The sequence below is a fragment of the Diabrotica virgifera genome, chromosome 10 (assembly GCF_917563875.1).
Source record: "Diabrotica virgifera virgifera chromosome 10, PGI_DIABVI_V3a".
NCBI lineage: Eukaryota > Metazoa > Arthropoda > Insecta > Coleoptera > Chrysomelidae > Diabrotica > Diabrotica virgifera.
The window spans coordinates 6,322,702-6,346,530 of NC_065452.1; the positions used below are offsets into that span (position 1 = coordinate 6,322,702).

Genomic DNA, 23,829 nt, shown 5'->3' on the forward strand with positions numbered 1-23,829 from the left:
TACAAAGAGGACCGGAATTAAAAGGTATCTAATGGTTCAAAGATTAAAATCCTGTTGTTTATAACTCTGTCGCAAATGCCGGTCAAATTTGACCGGTTATACCTGGAATCACTCCTCGCAATTCAATTTGTTTTTCTTCGTAAAGGACACAGAAGCCGTGCCCTTTTCAACAGCGTTAACTTAATTTAATTAAATCTAATATTTTCTGAGGGGTTCTATTTGTTTATAAGCCAAAAAATTGTTTCTTTATAACATTCCTGAGACCGCTCAAATGGTCCAATTTCAATCCTGTAAGGAACGTTGAATAGGTATAGTGCTTTTTTATACGAAAATCATAGTTATTCTGGTGTATCATAATCTTTCTGGTTATTATTTCGACCGAAATTTTTTAATTAACATTTTAGTTATTGCTAAACTATTGGTTAGATTGTCGCCGGTCTCCTGATATACAGAGAGGGGCTAAATTATGGAATAAATTCATTTTCTCTAAAATGGACGATTTTAGAGAAAAATCCCGAAACAGGTCGATTTTTATTTTTAAATTAAATTTCTTGGCATATATTTCAAACTAGTGACGTCATCCATCCGAGCGTGATGACGTAATCGATTATTTTTTTTAAATAGGAATAGGGGTTCGTGTTGTAGCTCATTTACAAAGGCGTTCAATTATCTATTCAGTATTATAAACATTAATATCATTATTTATACAGGGAGGCCAAAAAAATTTTTGAATTAAATTAATTGACGCAAGAAGAAGAATGCATGTAATTTATTTAACTCAAAATACATTCTATTGCTGTCAGAAAATAGAAAAAAATGTTTATTTTGCAAATAAACATTGCTTTTAGCTTAAATTAAATGTTCAAACTGCCAATAGGTAGGAGGGAGGCTGTTTGTGATTTAATTTAAGCGAAAAGAAATGCTTATTTGTGAAATAAACCTTTTCTTCTATTTTCTGACAGCAGTACAATGTATTTTGAGTTAAATAAATTACATACATTCTTTTTGCGCCAATTAATTTAATTCAAAATTTTTTTTTGGCAACCCTGTATAAATACCTAATGATAATAATGTTTATATTACTGAATAGAGAATTGAACGCCCTTTCAAATGACCTACCACACGACCCCTATTCCCATTAACAAAATTATCGATTACGTCATCACGCTCAGATGGATGACGTCACTAGTAAGAAATATATGCCAAAAAATTGTAATTTAAAAATAAAAATCGACCTCTTTCGGGATTTTGCTCCAAAATCGTCCGTTTTAAAGAAATGAATTTATTCCATAATTTAGCCCCTCTGTATAATCTACTATAATAAATCTTTCATGTCATCAATTATTTAATTATTGATAAATAATTAGGTACTTCCCTAAAATTTTAATTGAAAATTGCAGATTTTTTGGGAAAACTCGGATTTTCTGAGTAAAATTTTTGTTGAAGGAAATCGGAAAAAAAAATAACTTTGTGCAGAACTAAATTACGGTGAATTTTTATTTGAGTGTTTTTGGCTCAAAGGAAAAATTTTAGGAGTTACAGACCACTAATTGAAAAATAAGGAAGATTTAGAAGTGCTAATTTATAAATAAAATAACACACTTTCTGCGGACTTGTCATACCCCATATTACTAATAAAGTAACGCATAAATTCGTTATTTCGTAAAGTGGTTACTTTAAGGAAAATTCCCGAAACACGTCGATTTTTATTTTTAAATTACGGTTTTTTGGCATATATATCATACTAGTGAAGTCATCCATCTGGGCGTGATGACTTAATCGATGATTTTTTTAAATGAGAATAGGGGTCATATGATAGCTCATTTAAAAGGGTATTTAATTCTCTATCCAAGAATATAAACATTAACATAATTATTTATACAGTGTGTTCAAAAAACATTTTTTAATTAAAATAAGTGAGACAAAAAGAAGAATATAATGTAATTATTTAATTCAAAATACATTTTACTACTGTCAGTAAACAGAAAAAAATTTTATTTGACAAATAAACATTGATTTTCGCTTAAACGAAATGTTCAAACTGCCAAGCGACAGGTGGGTGGCAGCTTTAACATTGAATTTAAGCAAAAAACAATATTTATTTCTCAAATAAACATTTTTTTCCTGTTTTCTGACAACAGTAAAACGTATTTTGAATTAAATAAATTACGTACATTCTTCTTTTTGGTTAAATTATTTTAATTAAAAAAATGTTTTTTGAACACCTTGTATAAATAATTAGGTAAATGTTTATATTAGTGAATAGAGAATTGAATACCCTTTCAAATGAGCCACATGGCCATTCTCATTTAAAAAAATCATCGATTACGTCATCGCGCCCAGATGGATGACGTCACTAGTATGATATATGCCAAAAAATCTGAATCTAAAAATAAAAATCGACCCGTTTCAGGATTTTTCATTAATGTCGCTGGTTTACGAAATAATGAATTTATGCGTTACTTTATGGACGCACTGTATATGCAATCTTAAGATTCGATTTTAGCAATAAAATAGCTGGTAAATAATTTTTCCCAAAAATGGCATTTTTTCGATAATTTTCCCAGACTATCAACAAGTTCCAATAAACGGGAGCGCCAACCCAAATTCTGAGCAGTCTCAACATGATAAGGTTAATATCCCCAGTTGTAACTAATATCGAAATGAATAAGAATCGCTATATTCTGCGGCTGTCATGGCGGTGTCGAAATGAAATTGCGACTGTCGAAATGAATTAGAATCAGGGCCCTGGTTTGAGCAAACTGAAAGTGACAGTTAGTGACGTCACATCCTGAGTGTTCATTGTGGGTAATAATGAAAAATTTTAATTTTAAATAAAGTACAAACAAGTTAGACAACTCAATACAAAAAATTTGATCAAACTAGACTGAAAGTGAGAGCACAGATTTTTAGAATTTCAAAAAAACTGCAATTGTGACGTCACTTTGACGTACTTCCTCAAGTACGTCAAGTTTGCTCAAATTATTTGATGGTGAGACGCGGCCTTGATACGAGAAAGACGAAAAGCCATAGATACAAAGTTTACTACTTTTATACAATTAGAACAATTGAAATAAAAATAATAAACAATATTTTAATTAATCCAAGACTTTTCGTTAAGAAACTGTTTTCTGGCTGCATCCTGTATCTCCGGCTTTTACAATATGTATAAGCACAATAAGAGACGACGAATATAGAAGAAAGCAAATAAAGGACACTTTGGCCACGTATTTACCTTCTTTTCGTCTAGGAGAAGGACCGAAAGATTCAGAGTTGGACCACCATCTCCATATAGCTTTTTCAGCATCTATGCTATGCATCATCAGTGAAGCTATGCAGTCACACAACTCTGAAACGAATATCAACAATCCTGCCTATTTAAGGGAAAACATCGCGATGCAATGTTTTTTGAGACGCAAAACAGCGACATCTCTCGTAATACAGTATTGCCAAAAATAAACAGTACTGAAACTGAAACACAGATGTATTTTTGTGCGCGCTGTCATATTCAAATTAACTAGTATAGACCTGTCGAGTAATCTTTAAATATTTACTTATTAAGGCCTAATTGTTAAAAATGGTGTTAAATACAGAGGAGAAAGTGTTTCTCGTGGAGCATTATTTTCGCTCATACGGAATCGGCCGACTTTAATAGTGCAAGTCTGCAATACGTGTGTGATCAATTCACACAACGCAACGGTTTAATAAACGTTTTAATGCTGTAATTTTCAACAACCTTCAAAATTACAGCATTACTTGGACAACGTTTATTAAACTGTTGTGTGAATTGATCACACACGTATACCAGACTTGCACTATTAAGTCGACTTTACATTACATGATTTATCATGTGATTTGTCATATGATTTGGTCATGGAGTGAAATTTACATGTTTACACTGTGTGATTTGTCATATGATTTTGCATTGTTTATACGGCTCGTTTTGTCATAAGCATTGTCATGCGGCTCGTCATGGGAAAAATCATATGACAAATCACATGATAAATCATGTAGTGTAAAGTCGACTTTACGTCGGCCGATTCCGTATGAGCGAAAATATTGCTCCACGAGAAACACTTTCTCCTCTGTATTTAACACCATTTTTAACAATTAGACCTTAATAAGTAATTATTTAAAGATTACTCGACAGGTCTATACTAGTTAATTTGAATATGACAGCTCGCACAAAGATACATCTGTGTTTCAGTACTGTTTATTTTGGGCAATACTGTAAGAAAAAGACGAAAAGCCGCATAGATACAAAGTTTACTACTTTACGACTGCATAGCTTCACTGATGATGCATAGTTGCTGAGATAGCAATATGGAGATGGTGGTCCAACTCTGAATCAAATAAACAAAAACTGCCTTTATCTTTTAGTCTGACTTCAAATAATGGTTAGTGTGAATTTTTCATGTTACCGGATTTTATTTTGAATATGATTACGTTATCGTACCGGATACGTCATCATCATCAATCAGCCAATCTCGTCCACTGCTGGACATAGGCCTTCTTTCCAGTGTTTTCTACACTGGGCCGCTTGTATAGCCAGTTTCCCGATACTCTTTTTATGTCATTTGTCCATCTAGTCGATCGGTGGCCGTCCTCGGCTTTTTTTATAGTTTCTGGGCCTTCATTCCATGATTCGTCGTGTCCACCGTCTATCTTGTGTTCTAGCTAAGTGTCCTGCCCAGTTCCACTCGTCGTAGCTCTTTCGATGACGTCTTGAATTCCTGATCTTTGCCTAATTTGTTGGTTTGTTATGTGGTCTCGAAGGCTCACGTTCAGCATTGCACGTTCCATGGCTCGTTCCAAGAAGAGGTGAAGATCAGGTGAAATCAAGTCAAACTAAAATTAGGCAACATATTTCACTATAAAGGGAAAACATAATCGACAACTGGAGGAATAGGTTTATTAGTACACAAAAAATTACAGAAAAAGTTACAGCGCATTGACTGCATTTCCGCAAGAGTTATGTACCTATTGTTATTTATTTGATTAATTATTTAATTGTCGCAAATCATACATAAAAATTAATAAAAAAAATCTCAGGGTGCCTTTTTGTCATACAAAAATAATTAAATTATCTTAGGTTATACTTATCCTTTCTCGTGGCTTCAGTATCTCTTAGTTGATCCTTATCGGGATAAAAATAGGAAAAGGAAATAAATAGAAATACCATAAATAAACACATATAAATATCTTTATTATCAAAAGCAATGCTCTGTAAATTTATCAATTAAATTCTGTGGGCATAATTGTCCAAATGAAAACCTTTATCATATAAATTAATCTAATTCAAAAAAATATTTATCGCTTTGTTCTTGATACCATTAATAAAACAAGCTAAACAAACGAATTTGGTATTAGCAAAATTACTTATACTTCCTATTAAATTTTTGAAATGTTGGAATCTTAAATGCATATGCTTTTACGTAAAAAAATTAACTTCTGATTTTAAATAAAATCTATCACATAGGTTATTGACTGACCTTTTTGATTCACACACAATGATGTCTCCTCTTGACCCAAACAGCTCCTCCTTGTTGATTATGTTAGGCTACCAATCAAAGCCCTCTCCGTTTATCTTTTTCACTTGGTGTCATAAATAATTTTAATAATGATAATTCTTGTAACTTACTCTCTTGGACTTTACAGAATCAAAGAGGTATTTCTTCTCGATTTGATATGTCTCTCGTTCCACTTTTCAGCTACTCTCACTATCAAAACAAAACACTAGTACTTGCTTCTGAACTACTCACGAAAACTTTCTGACTGCTCTTTTCGGATGCCGGTAACACAATGATGTCTCTTTCCAAAACTATCTGAAAATTCCACCTTCTTTCCTTCCTATTCTAAATTGCCAAACCAATCAGAGTCATTTCTTCTTCCCCATTCTTTTTTTCATTAAAAAAAACCACTCATACTTTCAAAAATATTCCTACCATCATAATAATTACTTTCGGGAAATTCTACAAAATTTACTCGGGGTTAAACAAAAAGAGATTAAAATTCCAAACTTTCTTTACCTTAATTTTCTAAGAACTAATTACCTATGGCTTATACCTTTCCCGTAATAAACAATCGGTTTAAAATAATAATCATAAATAACTTTCACTTCACTTTTATTTTACAAAAATGTTTTTAATTCTTCATGGAAAAAACTCATTAAGGAGACCACCTTGCGTGAAAGCTAACTTCTAATAAATATTTACAAATCAATATACAGGGTGTATCAAATTTATGTGCCCGCGTTATATTAAATTTTTATTCTATCTTTGATTGCCAAATTGATACACAATACTATATATTTATGTATATAAATCTAACACTAAATAAGAGATACATTCTGAAAATAATCCAGGTATACGCTACCACCAGCGATTACGAAGATGGCATTGTTGAAATCTATGAAGAAATCGAAAGAGCAAAAAAGCAGGAACCGGCCCATTACAATCTGATAATGGGAGATTTTAACGGAAAACTCGAAACGAAAAAGGACTAACAAGAAGTGGCAATTGGAGATTTTGGAATCGGAGTAAGAAACGAAAGAGGCGAAATGTTTATTAACTTTCTGCTGCAACACAAACGGTATGCTGAACGGAGTGAGGGGTTGATTTATCCCCTCTACTTCATGCAAGCCACCGGTTGGGGGCGGCTCCCTTCGACTGGTTCGTGGAAATAAAAACTCGTGCAGGGTCTAAGTTTAATAAAAGAATTTACCTTTATTCTGGCGATCATTTTCACAAAAACTACTCATAACTACTTACTAAACTTTTACATTGATTTTACAAAGAAAATTTCGCATTTAGCGATCTAATTATACAGAGTGGTGCATGTTAATTGTTTGAGAGTCGGCACACGAATGCTATACAAAAATAGCGGGAGAGAACCACACACCCTACGTTTACATAAAACCGGCTCACAAAAAACCCAACGCATGTATGAGTATGTAGAAAAACCTGCCTTATACCTAGCCAAATTATTCTGCTGGTCGGAAAGAAAAGACGAGCGTCAGTTGCACCATAATTTTCTACAAGTTGCAATCGTAACATAGTCCCCGCCTTGATGGGAAAACATAAAAAAACAAAAAAGAGAAAATAAGTATAATTCGAAAAAAGGTATAAATGGAGTGAGAACGGAAAAATCGGACGGATCATCTGAGAGCGCGCAAATAGGGCGTGATTTAAGTACTGCTTCAATCTGTGAAAGTACAGTAGATAGTTCATTACTCTTACAAGATGATACTTGAAGCTTTTTATGATAGCTTCCCAAATAAAAAAAAAAACAAAACATGTTTTAAGCCCAACCTACTCAGAAGGGAACCATCAAATATCAGTTTGCAAAGTCAGCAAACCTCTCCCAGTTCCACAGTTCTCAGGAAAAATATTGTCGAGTTAGCGATCCTACACCTGCGCTCTTTGATATTGATATGAGCACGTTTTGTGTATCCAAACTCCAAAAACCCGGCGCCAAAGGCCATTATAATATACAATGTAACTCTTTTCTACATTGCAAACTGACTGTTCTAAGTTCTATTTTCGAGCGATAATATAAACATTGAAAACCGAATGTAGATATGTCTACAAAATAATATAACGTCTTTCTTTTAACCAGACGGATAAACTACAAAATCTTACGTATTTTTTTGGAACAGAGATAAATTCAATGAAAGAAAATAGGACAGTGATACGTAAAGGTATTATTTTTATGTTTGTAGAACTTTTTGTTTCATTTTTTTTTTGATTTGATAATCTGGATCTCAATCTGTAACACCGAGAGATCAGAAATTCATTTTCTTTCGTTTTTTTTAATAAATAATGTTTGATTTGCAAAATACAAATCTTATTATTTCCTTTCCTTCTCTTGCATCGTAAGAACAATAAAGAAATTGGCTAAGTATAAAATATTGAGTATAGAGTATAAAATATTGAGTATAGAGTAAATAAAGTAAGTTACGTTATAGTATTTTGTATTTTATATATATTTTCTGAGTGACTATTTATTTTGATTTAGTGATCTATCTATTTTTCTTTTTATATTTCTATTTTGTGAAATTTTGGTTGCGTAAGGTAACCAGTGGCGCCCAATATTTTATTTTTGTATTTTTTTATTTTCTATTTTACATCCTTATTTCGATTTTTTTATCATTTTTAATTTTTCTAAGCTAATAAGAGTATATCATAACACTTTTTAAGAATCCACCCCTTTTTAAAGCTCTGAGACAGTAGCGACCGTGGCCATGTTCTTCATTATGTAACATCCCCCTATATGACATATCAACATCTTGTCAAATTTCAATTCCCCATTTCATGTTACATAAATTGCACCCTCTTTTTGGGGCACGTTACAAAGATAAAGGCAGTTTTTGTTTTCATTTGATTCAGAGTTGGACCACCATCTCCATATAGCTATTGCAGCATCCATGCATCCTCAGTGCATTAAATGCAATTTCTGCAATATATGTACCTATACATCCATTTAGTTGTGCCTGTATAGATTATTCAATAAAAAATACCATATGTAAAAACATTCAGTATGTAGCAATACTGCAGATCGCATTCAACCTGAAGACTTCATTTTCTAAAAATTAAACGGTATCAGGTGATGTTGAACAGCTTTTTTATTATATCTCTACTATGTACTCCTGTGACTGTAATCCAGACAGTAATATCTACAAAAACATAACAGGTGATTACATGGGAAGTTATACTACTTGTAGTATCTACCTACATAAAACTACCTTTTAAATCTAACTTTTTGATATCAACATCAACCTTAATACTTAAAAAATAAATAATAATGCGGAGGTTACCCATACTTACCTAAAGAGTTTTTGAATTGCAATTTTACCAACTGGGTAGGTTGCCCATGTTTTTCCTACAAATGAAATCCTAAATCCCTATTGCCATTAAAAAATCATTTGCACTGTAAACAAGTGTATTTTTTGAGCTTCATTTTTGTTAAAAGACTAACATAAATTATTTAGAGTTTTAAACTATAACACAGTACATACAAACAAGACTTGTTTCAAAGTTTCAATTTATTTACATGCACATAATCACCTGTAAAAGTAAGGTTAAGATTCGGTTCGGGTTCGGATTCGAGAAAACACAACTGTCAAATTTTAAACTTCCCGCTAAAAGAAAAGATGTAAATCTGGCAACAGTGCGGTTGCGTGCTGGATATTTAATCTCTCCCTTTGTGACCGTATCATTCTGTTATAATCCTCCACGTTTTAGTCTTTTCGTTTACTAATTTTAGGAACAAGTTTGTAATAAAACACAGTAGCTACTTATAATCAATTTATTATAACATTACATACTGAACCAAGGCATAAAAATGATATCCGAAATCCAGCTGTAAAAACTAAGTTCTTAGCGACACACAAATATGTCTGTAAAACAAGAAACAGTATTTTCATAGACTTAAAACTTGCTATTTGTCAAATAGAAATAATTTAACATTATTACAAAAGCTTATATATACACACGAGCCCCGCCTCAGTTAACTACCTAAAACATACAAAGTTCTACTTTGCTTCATAGTAGACTGAAGTATTTTTTAGCATATTATATTGTGGTAATGAATATAACTAATGAAACAATGTTTTTTAAATTACATTGGACACGTTAATAAAATGAATAATAAAAGTAATTTATTAACTATTAATAATAAATAAAAAATTTCATAATACATAAAACATAGTATTTATTGGTAGCTCAAATAGGTACAAATACTTATTTGAACAAAATTTCATACAGTGATGACTAAAAGACAAGTCAAATCGGGGTTGACCCTAATATAAACTTTATTAACATGATCCATGCGACAATAAAAAAACATGTATGTTTTTCTTTGTGCAACGAAATGCATACTGTCCATCAAAAACTGTTATGAAAGCAAAACGTTCTTCAGCGAATTGCAATATGTTTTGTAATTGTGATTTACACTGAATCAAGCCACTTCAAAATCATCATTGAGAAGGTGCGATGGCGACGGGATATTATGAACAACCTGATAAGAAGCCAAGAGTTTCCCAGGAGATCTGAAAACGGCAAATCTCAAACTTATCCCGAAACCGGGAAAGGAATTAGAGGAGCCTGGGGTATACAGACTTTATACCAGAATACCTTGAGATTCTTATGAAGATGAGGCTGGAGAGGAAGATGATGGAGAAAGGTGGCATCCGATAGCCAGTGTGGGTTCAAATCTGCGGTAGAAGCCATAAACAGGATCAAGAGGGAGATATCCATATGTAGGAGCAGATGGACGGTGGCTTTCTTGCGCGATATAAGAAATGTCTTTAATATTGTCAGCTGGAAAATTATTATCAGAGTACTGGGCGATTTAGGAATATCTCCCTAACTGCAGACCTTGGTCAGGAACTACTTCACAGATAGATATTTCAACATTGCGAGGAGTAGCTCTATGAGGAGCACGACGGGAGTGGGGCCATTGCTTTGGACTGTTCTATATAACGAGATTTTGGAGGCCGACCTGGGCATTGGTGTACAGGCAGTAGCCATGCGGATGACTTGGTGGAGCACAACAAAAACTGGTTGACATGCATAGAGGGAACCGAGCCTTTTTTGAAGACGTGGATGGAAAGCAAGACTAGCGGCCGAGAAATCTGAAATATGATCTTAAGGATCAGAGGATATAGTTTTTGTCCTAGAGGTAGAAAGCAAATAAAGTACTTGGGAGTAGTCTTAAATACGAGGCGAACCTTTGGTAAGCACGTAAAATACGTCGTTCGCAAAGAATAGGGCGACCTGGACAAGGTACTTTTTCAGGCAGTTCGTAACAGAACACGACTCCTTCAGGTGCTAAATGGAAAGGATAGAGGAGGTAGGTAGCGGATAGAAATTGCACACTGTGGAGTTGCTGACACAGCCAAGCACTGTGCATTCGAGTGCAGAAAGTATGATGATGACAGAAACGAATTACACAGAAAGGTTGGTATGGTAAGTGCAAATGTTGGTTGGGGTTACAATGAGGGGAAAGACTGAATAAACGACAATACTGGAGGCAGTAACTCGAATTGTCAGAAAGAAATATTAGGGAGGAATCTGCAGCAGAGTGAGATGAAGGGGTATCTATGCGATGCACCGGTCTGGAGATGACCTACCGCATGCTTAGTCCGGATGAGGGTATGGACCTTACTGTGCTATAGGTGTATCTGTGAGCAAGAGTCCTCTGAAGGTACTGCACGAGAATGGATCATTCCACCCTGAATTCAAAAAACGTTAGGTCATGCTTAACAAAATACATTTTGAGATTGTATTTTGTTTGTTGAAAAAGCCTTGTAAGTACAATTGCAGATATTTAAAAACATTCCACAAGTATGCGGAGAAACACAAAAGAGTATGTCAAAAAATAGTTTAGTGTGAGGTAAAGTAGAAAATTTTGCAATATAGGTTCTTGAAATAAGTTACTGAGACTGGGCTTATAATATATATTACCGGGAAATTGTAGTTTTAATAGCTATAAACAAATTAGGTAATTCTCGTCCAAACTCAGTTTTAAAAATAATATATTAAATAATCTGAACTAAGAACTATACTGTAGAAAAATAGTAGTTTAAAACACTGGACTTAGTTGCTCAAATTTCCATAAAATTATTCGTCGAATTAAACAAGAATAAAATATGATAGATCATGCAAATAAGTATATATAAATATAACAAAACAATGTAAAATGAACACGGTTTCGTGTTTTTCGGCTATATGAAAAGTAAGATCAAGCAATGCACTTATTGAATATTCCAATTTGGATACAAATAAACAGCAAAAATAATGTAAAAATTTCAAACCCGTTTATTTCAAAATTTCGAGATCCCACTATACCTTATTAATGGATTATCCCTGAATAAAATTATACAATTCTAGAAAAAGTGCATGAAAAAAGTACTTTGTTGTCGTTATTGTTAATATAATTTATTTCTATTTGATGTGCACAAAAAGATATTAATAAAGTAGCATAAATATTAGGAATGTAAAGAGTGAAATCAAAACCATATACTGGAATGAGCCAAATCGGCGGTAAAAATAAAGAAAGATTCATAGCCCCACTAACCAAAGAACAAGTGATGAAGAAATATACTTACATAACAAAAAGTTAAAAAAGTTTAAAGACAGAAGTCAATCGTTCACAAATAAAGGACATTTATAAAATTGTTAACATGTTCTACAACTCGACATTTTCTAAAAAAATAGCCAGATTACATTTCTAATTCTAATATTTTATTATGTTGGCATAATTTATTTAAATATAAAAAAAGGTGAAATATGGTGGTGGGTAGATACTCATCTATGATCCCTGAATACGTAAGCCTTGGTTTAGCTCCTAATATATACTATACAGAGGATACCAAGGCAAAATCAAAGGCAGAAGAAGCGTAGGAAGACGTAAAATCTCGTGGCTACGCAATCTCCGTGAATGGTTTGGATGCAGCTCAATTGAACTATTCCGGCGCGTAACCAACAAAATTATAATTGCCAGAATGATTTCCAATCTCCGATAGGAGCGGAACTTTAAGAAGAAGAGGATACCAATGACCTACTCTAAGCCCAAATCCAAACCTACCATTTCCCTCCCAGTTCCCTGGATGGATTTACCGATAACGATTGAACGTCTAGATTGAATATGGAAATGATTTTGATTACTGAACAGAAGGTCTTTCGAAGAAATAGGGATTTATTTAATAATAGTAAGAAAAGAAGCAAAACAATAATACAAGATTTAAGAGTGTACAGACAAGCAGAATGTGCAAGTAACCATAACCACCGATTAGTATTAGGGAAAGTTAAGCAAAGAATAAGGCTCGAGAAGAACAAATACTGAAAGAGAATGTGCAGAGACATAGACAATACGATAGGGTATAATAGATTAATGGAAGCATGGAAAAAGATAAACACAGAAGTAATAAACGGTAAAAATATACAGATAATTACATGAGTGGGCAAATTACACAAAATTATTGCAGGAGAATAGACCGGAGTATATTTTACACGACCCTGTAAGAATGATGACTGAGGAAGCCGAAATTACAGAAGAAGATAATATAAATAAAGACCAGTGATGTGGGAGAGAGGGGATATGAACATAAGAGATGTTTTTGTGTTTACTAAATGGGACCACTTGATTTGACACTTGTGGGAAGACAATATGGCGGCGGGCAGGTTTTTATGTTATACATGGAAGATATGTTATTAATTTATTATTAAAATTATTAATTATATATATATATATATATATATATATATATATATATATATATATATATATATATATATATATATACATATTAACCAGCAATAGGAAGCCAAAATGTGAACATTCTACGGCTTATTCACAGCCCTCCAGCCTTTTCGAAGCCCGATTTTGGGCTTCGTATGGTTTTCTTGTCGTTACTAGACTTACAGGGGGAAGGGGAAGGAGCTGGTCGAACACACACATGTATTGGGGGCTACTAATAGCTTGCCGTCTTTAAGTTGCCCAAAGTTAGCATATATAATGAGTAAATACTAGAAAACCTGCAATTTTTCGGGCTTCATAATGATGGAATTTATATCTATATATACACCATTTAGTGCAAGCTTTTGCCGCGGAGTCGCTGTTGTAGTCGGTGTATATGTTTTTATACAGATTTATGTTGTAAGCATTTTACGAAGCCCTAAAAAAGGCAACATCGCAATATCATATGTTTTAAATTTTCATCTTAAAGATAACAAATCTGTGATTATACATTGTGTTTGATTGAATACGTTGTGCGGGCCTTATGCGTCCCCAATGAAGCGTTCGCAATGAATAGTAGCAATGGTAAATGAATGTCATGAAGATGAAATCAGGACAAATGGAAGTGAGGTGAGTATATTTTTTAAATAGATAAATTCAATAAATTTCACATAAACCACCCCTATGACTCCGCTTTACAGTCGAAATTTATAATTAATTACATCGCATAGCCCAACTAATTTAAGTATACCTGCATAACTATTGCAAAATTTGCTACCACAGTTTAAGTGAAAATCAGACTGGTTAACTCGACAAGATTAAATCCACAGGTTTTAAAACTACTTTTTCTAAGATCGATTCATGGATTTATATCACAGTACTTGCACATATTTATACACACAAGTACTATTTTTAAAAGGATAACAAATATAGGTCCTATTTTGTGTTGTAGAGGCTGGTAAAATCCGAATTGGACAAGCTTTGTTGGAGAAGGTCCCCGTTTTCTTTCAAATTTATGACAGTAGAATAGAAAAATTATATTAAAAATTCAAAAATATTTCATTTGCTTTTTTTATATCAAGATTAATGTAATTAGAGATCGTAAACAGAATATTTTAGTTAGGTCAACCGGAGGATAAACTCACTTAAACATGAGGTTTCAGATTAATGTGTAGGAGTGCTAACATAAGTGCACTTAAGTTAAAAGTTAAGCTAATTTTTTATATTTACTTCATAAATGTACATATCTTTTGAAGAAAACACCCGAAACATACCCGAATCTTCATCGATGTTTTTGAAAATAAGTTGAAAATTTTTGTAATTGAATTCTTTCAAAAATAAGTGAAAATTAAGCACTATCGTTTTATTTTTTTTTTCAGTCATATAGTTTTGACAAATTTGACTTTTTAATTTATTTTTTGATGTAGCGGCTAAAAAGCTAAAAATCTGGACGATTTGCATGATCAACATCTTCATTACAAAATAGAAACTAGCTTTTAACTATAAAACGTATGTTTTTACAACTATAATTATTATTATGGCTCAAGCACCCAATCTGATTCAATTAAACTAATGGCATTTCTGGAATCAACAAATGATTTTATTTTAAGGCAAGCAGTTTTAAAATCTCTTTTTCTAGTTCTTTAAAACCAGTGTAATAAAAAATATATTAACTAAGCGCGGACCACTGACTTATGCAAGGTATTTGCGGTTTTTTTATTTATTTAAGGGTTATTGTTTATCGAAAAATAAACTTTCTTGTCTGTAGCTGTAGCAAATTCTTTTTTCATTTTTGAGATCCGAAAATAACAAGTTTTTTTTTAAATATAATGTATTAGAATATTCGAATAAAATTCGGTATGCATTTGTTGCGCAAGCCTCTGTTCTAGCCGGTATATAAACCGGATATCGTCGGCTTACTGCCAAAACCAACTAACTCCACTTTTTATAGTTTTGAGGAATCGACGTTTTAAACTTTAATTTGAAATGAAAAATCGTTTGAATTTAAAAATGATTTAATGACTGAAAAATATTAAAGTAAATAACATTATAAACGAAACATTTTGTTAAAAAATTATTAAAATGAAGTGAAAGTTAAAAAAAAGTACAAAAAACATTTTTTTTCGGCACTTGTCGGGTTTCAGCTGTACAAAGTTAGTCAACTTCTAGGTAACTTTGAATATCACTGTCCTCCAAATCAAGCACTTGTCTTGTTTTGGCAGAACTAGAATATTGTAAATGATAAAATACTATTTTATTTAAACAGAGATGTGCAGACAACTGCACATATCTGTTTTTGGCTGAATAAAAGTGTCATCATTGGAATTAGTTGTTTTGAGACCCTTCTGTTTCCCACATTTAAAATCTGCTTTGAAGTGTCTGGTTTCATCAGTACATTCTTTGATAATTATTAAGTACAAAGGCGTACGTAACTCAGAATCGACAAAAAGTGGAGTTAGTTGGTTTTCGCAGTAAGCCGACGATATATTACCCAGACCCATATATATGCTGTACGCATTTTACGAAGCCCTAAATCTGTTACGTAGTAACACAACATGTTTTCATTTTTCTCGATAAATATCTTAGATCATTTGTTTAATGTCACCTTCTAATGAATAGGTTGTGCCGGCATAACGAGATGAAGCGATCTCAAAGAATGGTAGCGATGGCCAAAATAAATGCCAATCAAAACGGCAATAATGAAAATGAGGTACGGACATTTTTTTAGAATTGATCAAAAATTCACTACCTGTGAAATATTCACTGTGAACAAAATCTTAAATTTACTATTATGTTAATATTAAAAAAATAAACGGTGAAATGGTAAACTGGTAATGAGATTTTATGTAAGTAAGTAGTTGCTAGAAGCAACTAGGCATCTTGTTAATATATAATTTTTATTTCAATTATTTAAAAAATCAAAACAAATAATTAACCCGCCAGTGGTCGCTATATGAGATTTTCTCTCACGGTTTCAGAAAATTGCGCACAACTTTTTTTCTGGGAAATTTTACACGCTGTAGTTCCTTCTAGTCTCCTAACTATCCTCCCTCGACAATCTAATATACTCGTCCGCTCAGATAGTGACTCAGTTTACTTATTATCACCATATTGTTGAGTCAGTGCGCTTCATGTGAGAGATTCTCTCATCAAGCGACCACCGGCGTCACCAACTGTGTATAAAAATTAATTTTATTTTTCCCCTTAAAACCTAAAATAATATCCTTTTATGATTTACTAAAAGGCGCCGTGGATGTGGTCGATGATATAAAAATCCTATATTCTGTTTCACGGGTTAGTTGTAGATGGTCACTTACAATATATTTTTCAATGTTAAATATTGGCGGCATCAATAGTCACATTTTATATAAAGATAATAATAATAAAACAGAAAAACGTCGTGTCTTTTTAAAGCAAATGGCTTTATCGTTGATGAAACCTCATCTTTTTTGTAAAATTTTGTAAAGAAAGGCAAAAGTTGGATACGTGAGAGAAAATCTCACGCGCGACCACGCGCGTAACAACCTACCTAGCGACCAATGCCGGGTTAAACGTCTTCTATAAATACATTAGTTAATATTGACAATTTAATTAAATAAATTAATTACTATTTTTATCTATGAATATAATGCAAACAGAAAATTGCAATAAATTAAAAATACAATAAGAATAAGGTTTATTATTCTATTTTATAATTATATTTGAAGACACAAGTTCATGAAGGGTGTATGTGACAATTTTTTCAAAATATGTTTTTTTATGTTAAAGTAAGTTGTTCGAACCTAGAGATCTTTCAAACAAGTCAAACACGTTTTAAAATTAATATTTTCTAGAGTGTAAAGGATCTATGTACACAGTAAATTTTTAAAATGTAAGTGCATAAAGGACCTATGTACACAATGTACATATATACAGTGATGAGCGCGCTAATATCCGGCAAAATAGCGCAAAAAATGGACAACATACTAAATTGTGAGATAAAAAAAAATAAAACTAGTCGAGCTGGGATATTTAGTGATATTAACCTATACATTTACATTGTATTGATTGTTTCCCACCTTTACACGTATCAGAGGAGTATGTCAACTAAAACTGTAACTGTGACAGTGGCATTTCTCAAACTCGTCCGATACGTTTAAAGGTGGGAAACAATCAATATAATTTCCTTGTGGCATTTTTATGATTAATTATTTATATGGGAGATTATATTACTTGGAAGTCAATAGAAAGAAAATACCAAGATTAGTAAGTCAATAATATCGAGCTAGTACATATTTTATATTTTAGTACATATTACTTATATATCTAGTATTATTAATATATTTATAATTTAAACCTGTTACAAGTCAGAATTTGGTACTATTTTTTGAGAGTAAATTAAATGTAAGACCAAATACTTACCATGTCGGGATAGTATCACAAGGTTTTTTCCTGGTTTTCCCTTGTGATTTACTATGAAGTCTCTAACGCATAAATTTTACTGTCGTTGCATTTGGTTGTCTTTTTAAAGACAGATCACATGCTATAATTTTTTTGTGACGGATATTCTTGAATTAGGGTTGATTTCATGTAATCGAATGAACTATCTTTCAGTAAGTCGTCCCAGGAACGCAACTCATAAATATTGGCAATATCAGTTTAAAGTCTTCTACTTTAAAATGTATAATATATGTATGAATTGCCAATATAAATGAGTCAGATTAAATAAATTATTAGAAGAATTTTTTTTTGCTTAGCAACAACACTTTTGTTTATTCTAGTAATATTTTGTATTTTGACAACGGCACCCGATTTAGGCGTCGAAACGTTAATAAAATAATTTTTTTCATTTTAATTGTGGCTTATTTCCCATATAAATAATTAATCAATATAATGTCAATCTATAAGTTACTATCGCTAAATTTAACACCTCCATTAGTGTTCGTCTCTTTTTATCTCACAACTTAATATGTTTTTTATCTTTTGCGCTATTTTGCCGGTTAAAAGTACGCCCATCACTGTATAAAAGTATATAATAAATTATTATTTTAAATATTGTTAACAAATATATTAGTTTTAGGACTACATATTCTATAAATTTAGTATATTTTGATCTTATAGTAAAAAAATTCTAGTATAAAAATTTTAACATCATTTTTCTCAATAACTTAAAAGTGTGACATAGACCCTTCATGCACTTGTGTCTTCATTTATTTTGATATAGTTATTTAAACACTTTAAAAAGCTATAAGGGAGTTTCCCCAAGAAGTGCATCATTTTTTGGTTATTTCACGTTGAAATATTCGCTTTGACATTTGACGAATATGAACCAATTTTTCATTACCTACAACTTTGCTTCTACTGGGTCTAGAGTCTAGAGAGTTCATACTTTCATAGACCATTTTTTTCAATTATTTATAAGCTATATTTTTACTAAGAATGTTTTTTCGATAAAATACTTCATTTTTAAGTTATTTGCAAAAAACCGTCTAAAAATGTTTTTTTTTTTGTTGAACAGTGAACATATTGTTTTCTCGCACATAACTCGAAAAGTATTACCTTCGTGAAAAAATGCTATAGAATAGAACAAAAGTTACTTATAATTAGTCAGTTTATCCATTTCTGGACTTACGTATATTTTTCACCCCCGAGAAGAGGTGAAACTCACCCACAGGTCAAAAGCACACATTGGCACAATATACAAAGGAAGTGCTATTTAATATGTTCACAATATACAAGGTGTTTTATAAAATAAGTAAACGACTGTTACAATAAAAGTAAAACTCGACAGATTTTTTGATTTATTTTTCGAAATAAAATAATGTTGATGAACACACTATAAAAAACATGTAGAACTATAATCAATTTTTTTGTAGAAAAGCGAGAAAAGAAAAGTAACGCTGGGCGTGAACGGTGGTCTAAGGCAGAAAAGTCACTAGTATGTGATTATTTTAAGGATCATATTTAGAAGAAAATTGCGTCCAAAACAGGCGAGTGTGCAGAATGCATCCCTAAATATAAGGACTTTCCAAAGAATAAAGACTGGCCGAAAATAAAGACTTATGTCTAATACTGAAGTGTATAATACTTTTAGAGCAAAATGACCCATTTTACCATTTTTCATTTTAAATTAGAAATGTTTATTAGTTTAACCGAATGCATTTTTCTTTAATAGTTATGTAATAAGATATTTTACTTTTTCTTTAGTTTATTTCTATTTTTACACACATGTTTGTTCTACCGAATATAACCTTTTTTTTAAATAAGATGTGTTAAATTAATAAACCATTTTATCACATTTTCAGACTTTTCAATATGCATTTGATCCTATTACCAGTCGTTCCCAAACTTTTTGTTTCTCATGGCTTTACAGATTAATCCATTGAAGTTAATCACAAATAATACAAATTAACATTGGGAGTGAGTTTGTTGACCATTAAGAAGATGGGTATTATTTTCGGCTGCAATGCTCTTCAAATGGGAATTCATTTTTTTTTCGAATCCTGAAAAAACTAATAAGTATTTTTGAAAAATTTAAACGCAGAATGAAAGATTACGTTATTAGCGAGGGCAGAAAGTCCCTGAGAACTTCTATAATGTTTATTTTAATAAGTTACAGGGGTGAAAAACTAAGAGAAAATTTAGTGTGATTTTTAATTTCAAATATCTCATTCAAAATAAACCTTTTATTTATTCTAAGGGACTTTCGGCCCTCGGCAATAATTCCGTCTTTCATTCTGCGTTTAAATTTTTCAAAAATATTTATTGGTTTTTTCAGGATTCGAAAAAAATAAACGCAATGTCCGTGGTAATATTTTCCAAATCTATCTTTGTCTTACAACGCACTCAGTCGAATAGAATATTGTCAGCATATTGTTAGTCAGACAGCGACAATCAGTGACAATTTTAAATATTTGACATGGCATCGGGAATATTTTGAGTTGTTGATTAAATAATATTGATATACATATAGTGTATTTGACGAATAATTGATTTAAGACGTGAACTTAATAAAAAGTTGTTTATTGTGTATTATTTGTGGAAGGTCCAAGCAGAGAATACATCAGGATAATATATTCTGTGATCCAAGTATTTTGTTGTTGAAGATGTTCAAAATTGTAAGCGTTCCATAGTAACAATATATTATTAAAAAATCACTTTAACATTTTTCCTCTTTTCTCGATTGAGTATTAGTTTTTGTTGTACATATAAATTATTACAATCAGTGAATACATAGTTAGTGAAAAAATTATCACATTTATTAACTGAATTAATAATTTGCAATTATACAAATAGCAGTTATCCAAGAACATTTAAAAACCATCGCTTTAAAGTTAATCATGACATTGTCAAGTAGAATGACATTCTAGTAATGTTTACATATCCATACCAGTGTGAATTTTAATACACGTAATTTGCCGTGTAAAGACAGAAAAAGTACGGATAGCCGTAAAATATTTGCGAATTATGTACCGATGGCCTTAAACAATAATTGAAGAGTGGAAATTCAAAATGGTCTAATTCCATTTTAGTCACATTTGACTTGTAACTGTTGTGAATTTCAACTTCCAAAGGACTTGACCAACACTCATTAGGAATCCCTGCTATAAACTAAAGAACCAACAAAAAACATAATGCGTGATCCTATGTAAAGAACACACAGTCAATTCAAAGCCCGGGTCGTAAAGTAACCTGGCAACACAGCAGGGCTTCCTAAAATGTATTAAGTATACTTTTTTACACATTTGGGCTTCGATTTGCTGGATTATACTCCGGGCTACTAATAGTCTATATAGTACATATAAAAAAATAAATGAAAGAAATTATTTCCCCTCCCAGGTTGCTCTTGATAAACTCGTTATCCTGATCATTTTAATAGAAAATACACTCCTATAAGATGAATATTTCACCCGGGCTGTGGGTTGTCTGTTAAGTGTTCCGGGCTTCTAATTGTCCGATTGGTATGTATATATATATATATATATATATACATTTATATAATATAATATAATTTTATAATTATATACTTTATATATAACAGAATATACTACCAAAGAGTTGTTCCGCCATATTGAGTTCCCCATTTAGTCCGTGAAAGCGATCCCATCTACTTCACCTCATGTCACATCCCCTCCCTCCCACATCAGTGATAAAGATTAACGAAAGCCAAAAATAATGAAGCACCCGGACCAAGGATCATTAAAATGGAACTAACTAAATATGGAGGCGCAAGAATCGTATCCTTTATATGAGTGTTTTTCAAAAACATTGAAGCATGGAAGGAGATTCCAGATGAGTGGAATTTATTATACATGTCCTCCATTTTCAAAAAAGGTGACAAAGGGTCAACATAACCGAGGAGGGATCAGTCTAATGCCTTCAGTAGCAAGAATCTTTTCGACAGTTATAAATAAAAAAATAGAACAGCACATGGATCATTATCTTGTATGTATTTGTCATTTTTCAAAATATTTTTGCTGTTACATCATAGACATTGCTTGATCGAAAGACAGTTATTACAGAAACAAAACGGTTTAAGTAAAACGTACATTTAAAATATCCTAAGCACCGTATATGCCATATTTGTATACTACAAATAATACAGAATGAATAGCTTTACATTGTTTCACATTGGTGTCACAGACACCGACGTAAATATGAGAACAGGCACACGCACCATTCAATAATTCAATAAGTCTGTCATTTATACATTTTTTTCATATTCAACACAAAAGTCGGCAATATATAATAAAAGTCCACATGTAACAAAAAGTAAATAAAACTCTATGTCAAAAATTAAAATTTTTAATTAAGTTAATACTACCTTAAACGACTTTCATTGAGGTCTTTTAAGTAAAAAACCTCAAGGAGTTTATTTATTCTCGAGAAGAGGCATTTTTTCGATTGCGAATCCGTACACCTAACTTTCAATTTATCAACATTTATATTTTTACCACATTCACACATTATCCTATATTTTTACACTTCTTTTTCATACTTTACTTTTTTAACAGCTAATGGTTGGGATTCTGCAAGACGCTTTGATTTGGACGATGGATCTGAAAAGAATATTTACTAGATAAAACATCTACCAAAAATAATTTGTTGTATTTTTATATTTTATTTATGTTCAAAAGCGAGTGCAAAATAATTATCGGAGACAATCAGTTTAGGTTCAGAGCCGGCATGGGAATGAGAGAAGTCCCGTTCAGTTTACTAGTTCTGGTCCAAAAATGCTACAACCAACAGAAAGTTTTTTTTAATGGTTCATAGACTTCGAAAAAGCATTTGATAGAGTAAGACACGACTCTTACTATTAGAATGTTTGCATAAAGTCAGTTTAGGGAAAGGAATCACACTACTAAAAAACTTGTACTGGAACCAAAACGCCAGAGTTAGGGTAAAAAGTTCCACATCCACAAAAGTAGAATAGGAGGGGAGTTAGACAAGGATGTGTTCAGTCACTCCCGCTATTTAGTATTTACTCCGAGTTTCTATTTAAGGAGGCACTGGATTCCAAGGATGGAGTCAAGGTAAATGGCGTAAATATCAACAGCATTAGATACGCTTATGATAGGGTATTGATTGCAGATTCCGACTTGGGTCTACAACGACTCATCACTTTTTAGAATTCCCTCCCTTTGTCTTCACTGCAGCATCTATCTGGCTTGCAAATTTTAGAAGCCTTGGAGGTGTTACCGGGGAAATGGAGCAATAAGTTTTCAATTTAAAAATTTTTTAGTAATATTTTTAATATTTTTCAATATTATTAATGTTGCTATTTAGTCCAGGGTAATAAGGTTTTTCCTATGACACTCGAGCAGCCAGGGTGCTGAAGCGTTTTTTCGACAGGTTATACCTATAAGAGCAAACTGTAACTATTTCCTGCGTAGGATCTGGCGGCCATTTTTATTTATAAACAATTAAGCGTCAAAAAATGGCATTTTTCCCTTTTTTTTCAAATCAATGGAAAACAGTGAAACTTATGGTTTTCGTAGTACAAATATCTTTCGAGATTATGGAAAAAGCTTTAAAATGACGTATTACAAAGTTTGACATACTCATTTATTGTTAATATAATTGCGAAAAAAGGTCGGAATTGCAAAAAAAAAATAATTTCGCAATATCTATTGTAAAAATTAGTGTACAGCTTTGAAATTTTTGTCATATAAGGGTTCTTTGGTGCTTAATATGTGATAAAAATTTCAAAGCGATTCATTCAATTGTTTAAATTTTATTCAAATTGTTTATCCCAGAGAGCATTTTTTTTGCAATAACATAAAACAGAAAAAAATGACGTTAGAACCATTCCACAGGTGTCAAATGAAAGAGCATGAGCTATGTTTTCAACTTGGTTTAAAAAAAGTGAACAAAAAATGTATTTATTAGTAATAAATAATTATGCAAAAGTATCATAAATCTTTCCTTATAAACTTTTTATTTTGTTATATAAGAAATTATATATATTTATTACAATTTTGTATCAATTATGATATAAATAACATTACTTGGTAGTTGTGCACTTAAAACAGGGTAAAAAGTTAATTTTTTTGGAAAAAGTTATCCAAAATGTTTATAAGGAAAGATTTACAATACTTTTGCATAATTATT

The 23,829-nt window shown here is 31.9% G+C and overlaps 1 protein-coding gene across 1 annotated transcript in view; it reads right to left on the reverse strand.

The window, feature by feature from the left end:
• Nucleotides 1–9,292: 9,292 nt before the first annotated feature.
• The window catches only part of LOC114333953 (host cell factor 1), a 91,830-nt gene continuing 77,293 nt past the window's right edge, over nucleotides 9,293–23,829 (reverse strand). Inside the window, exon 15 of the mRNA XM_028283952.2 lies at nucleotides 9,293–22,277. Coding sequence (XP_028139753.2) covers nucleotides 22,198–22,277 — 80 coding nt within the window. The 3' untranslated portion in view covers nucleotides 9,293–22,197. The remainder of the gene's footprint in view (nucleotides 22,278–23,829) is intronic.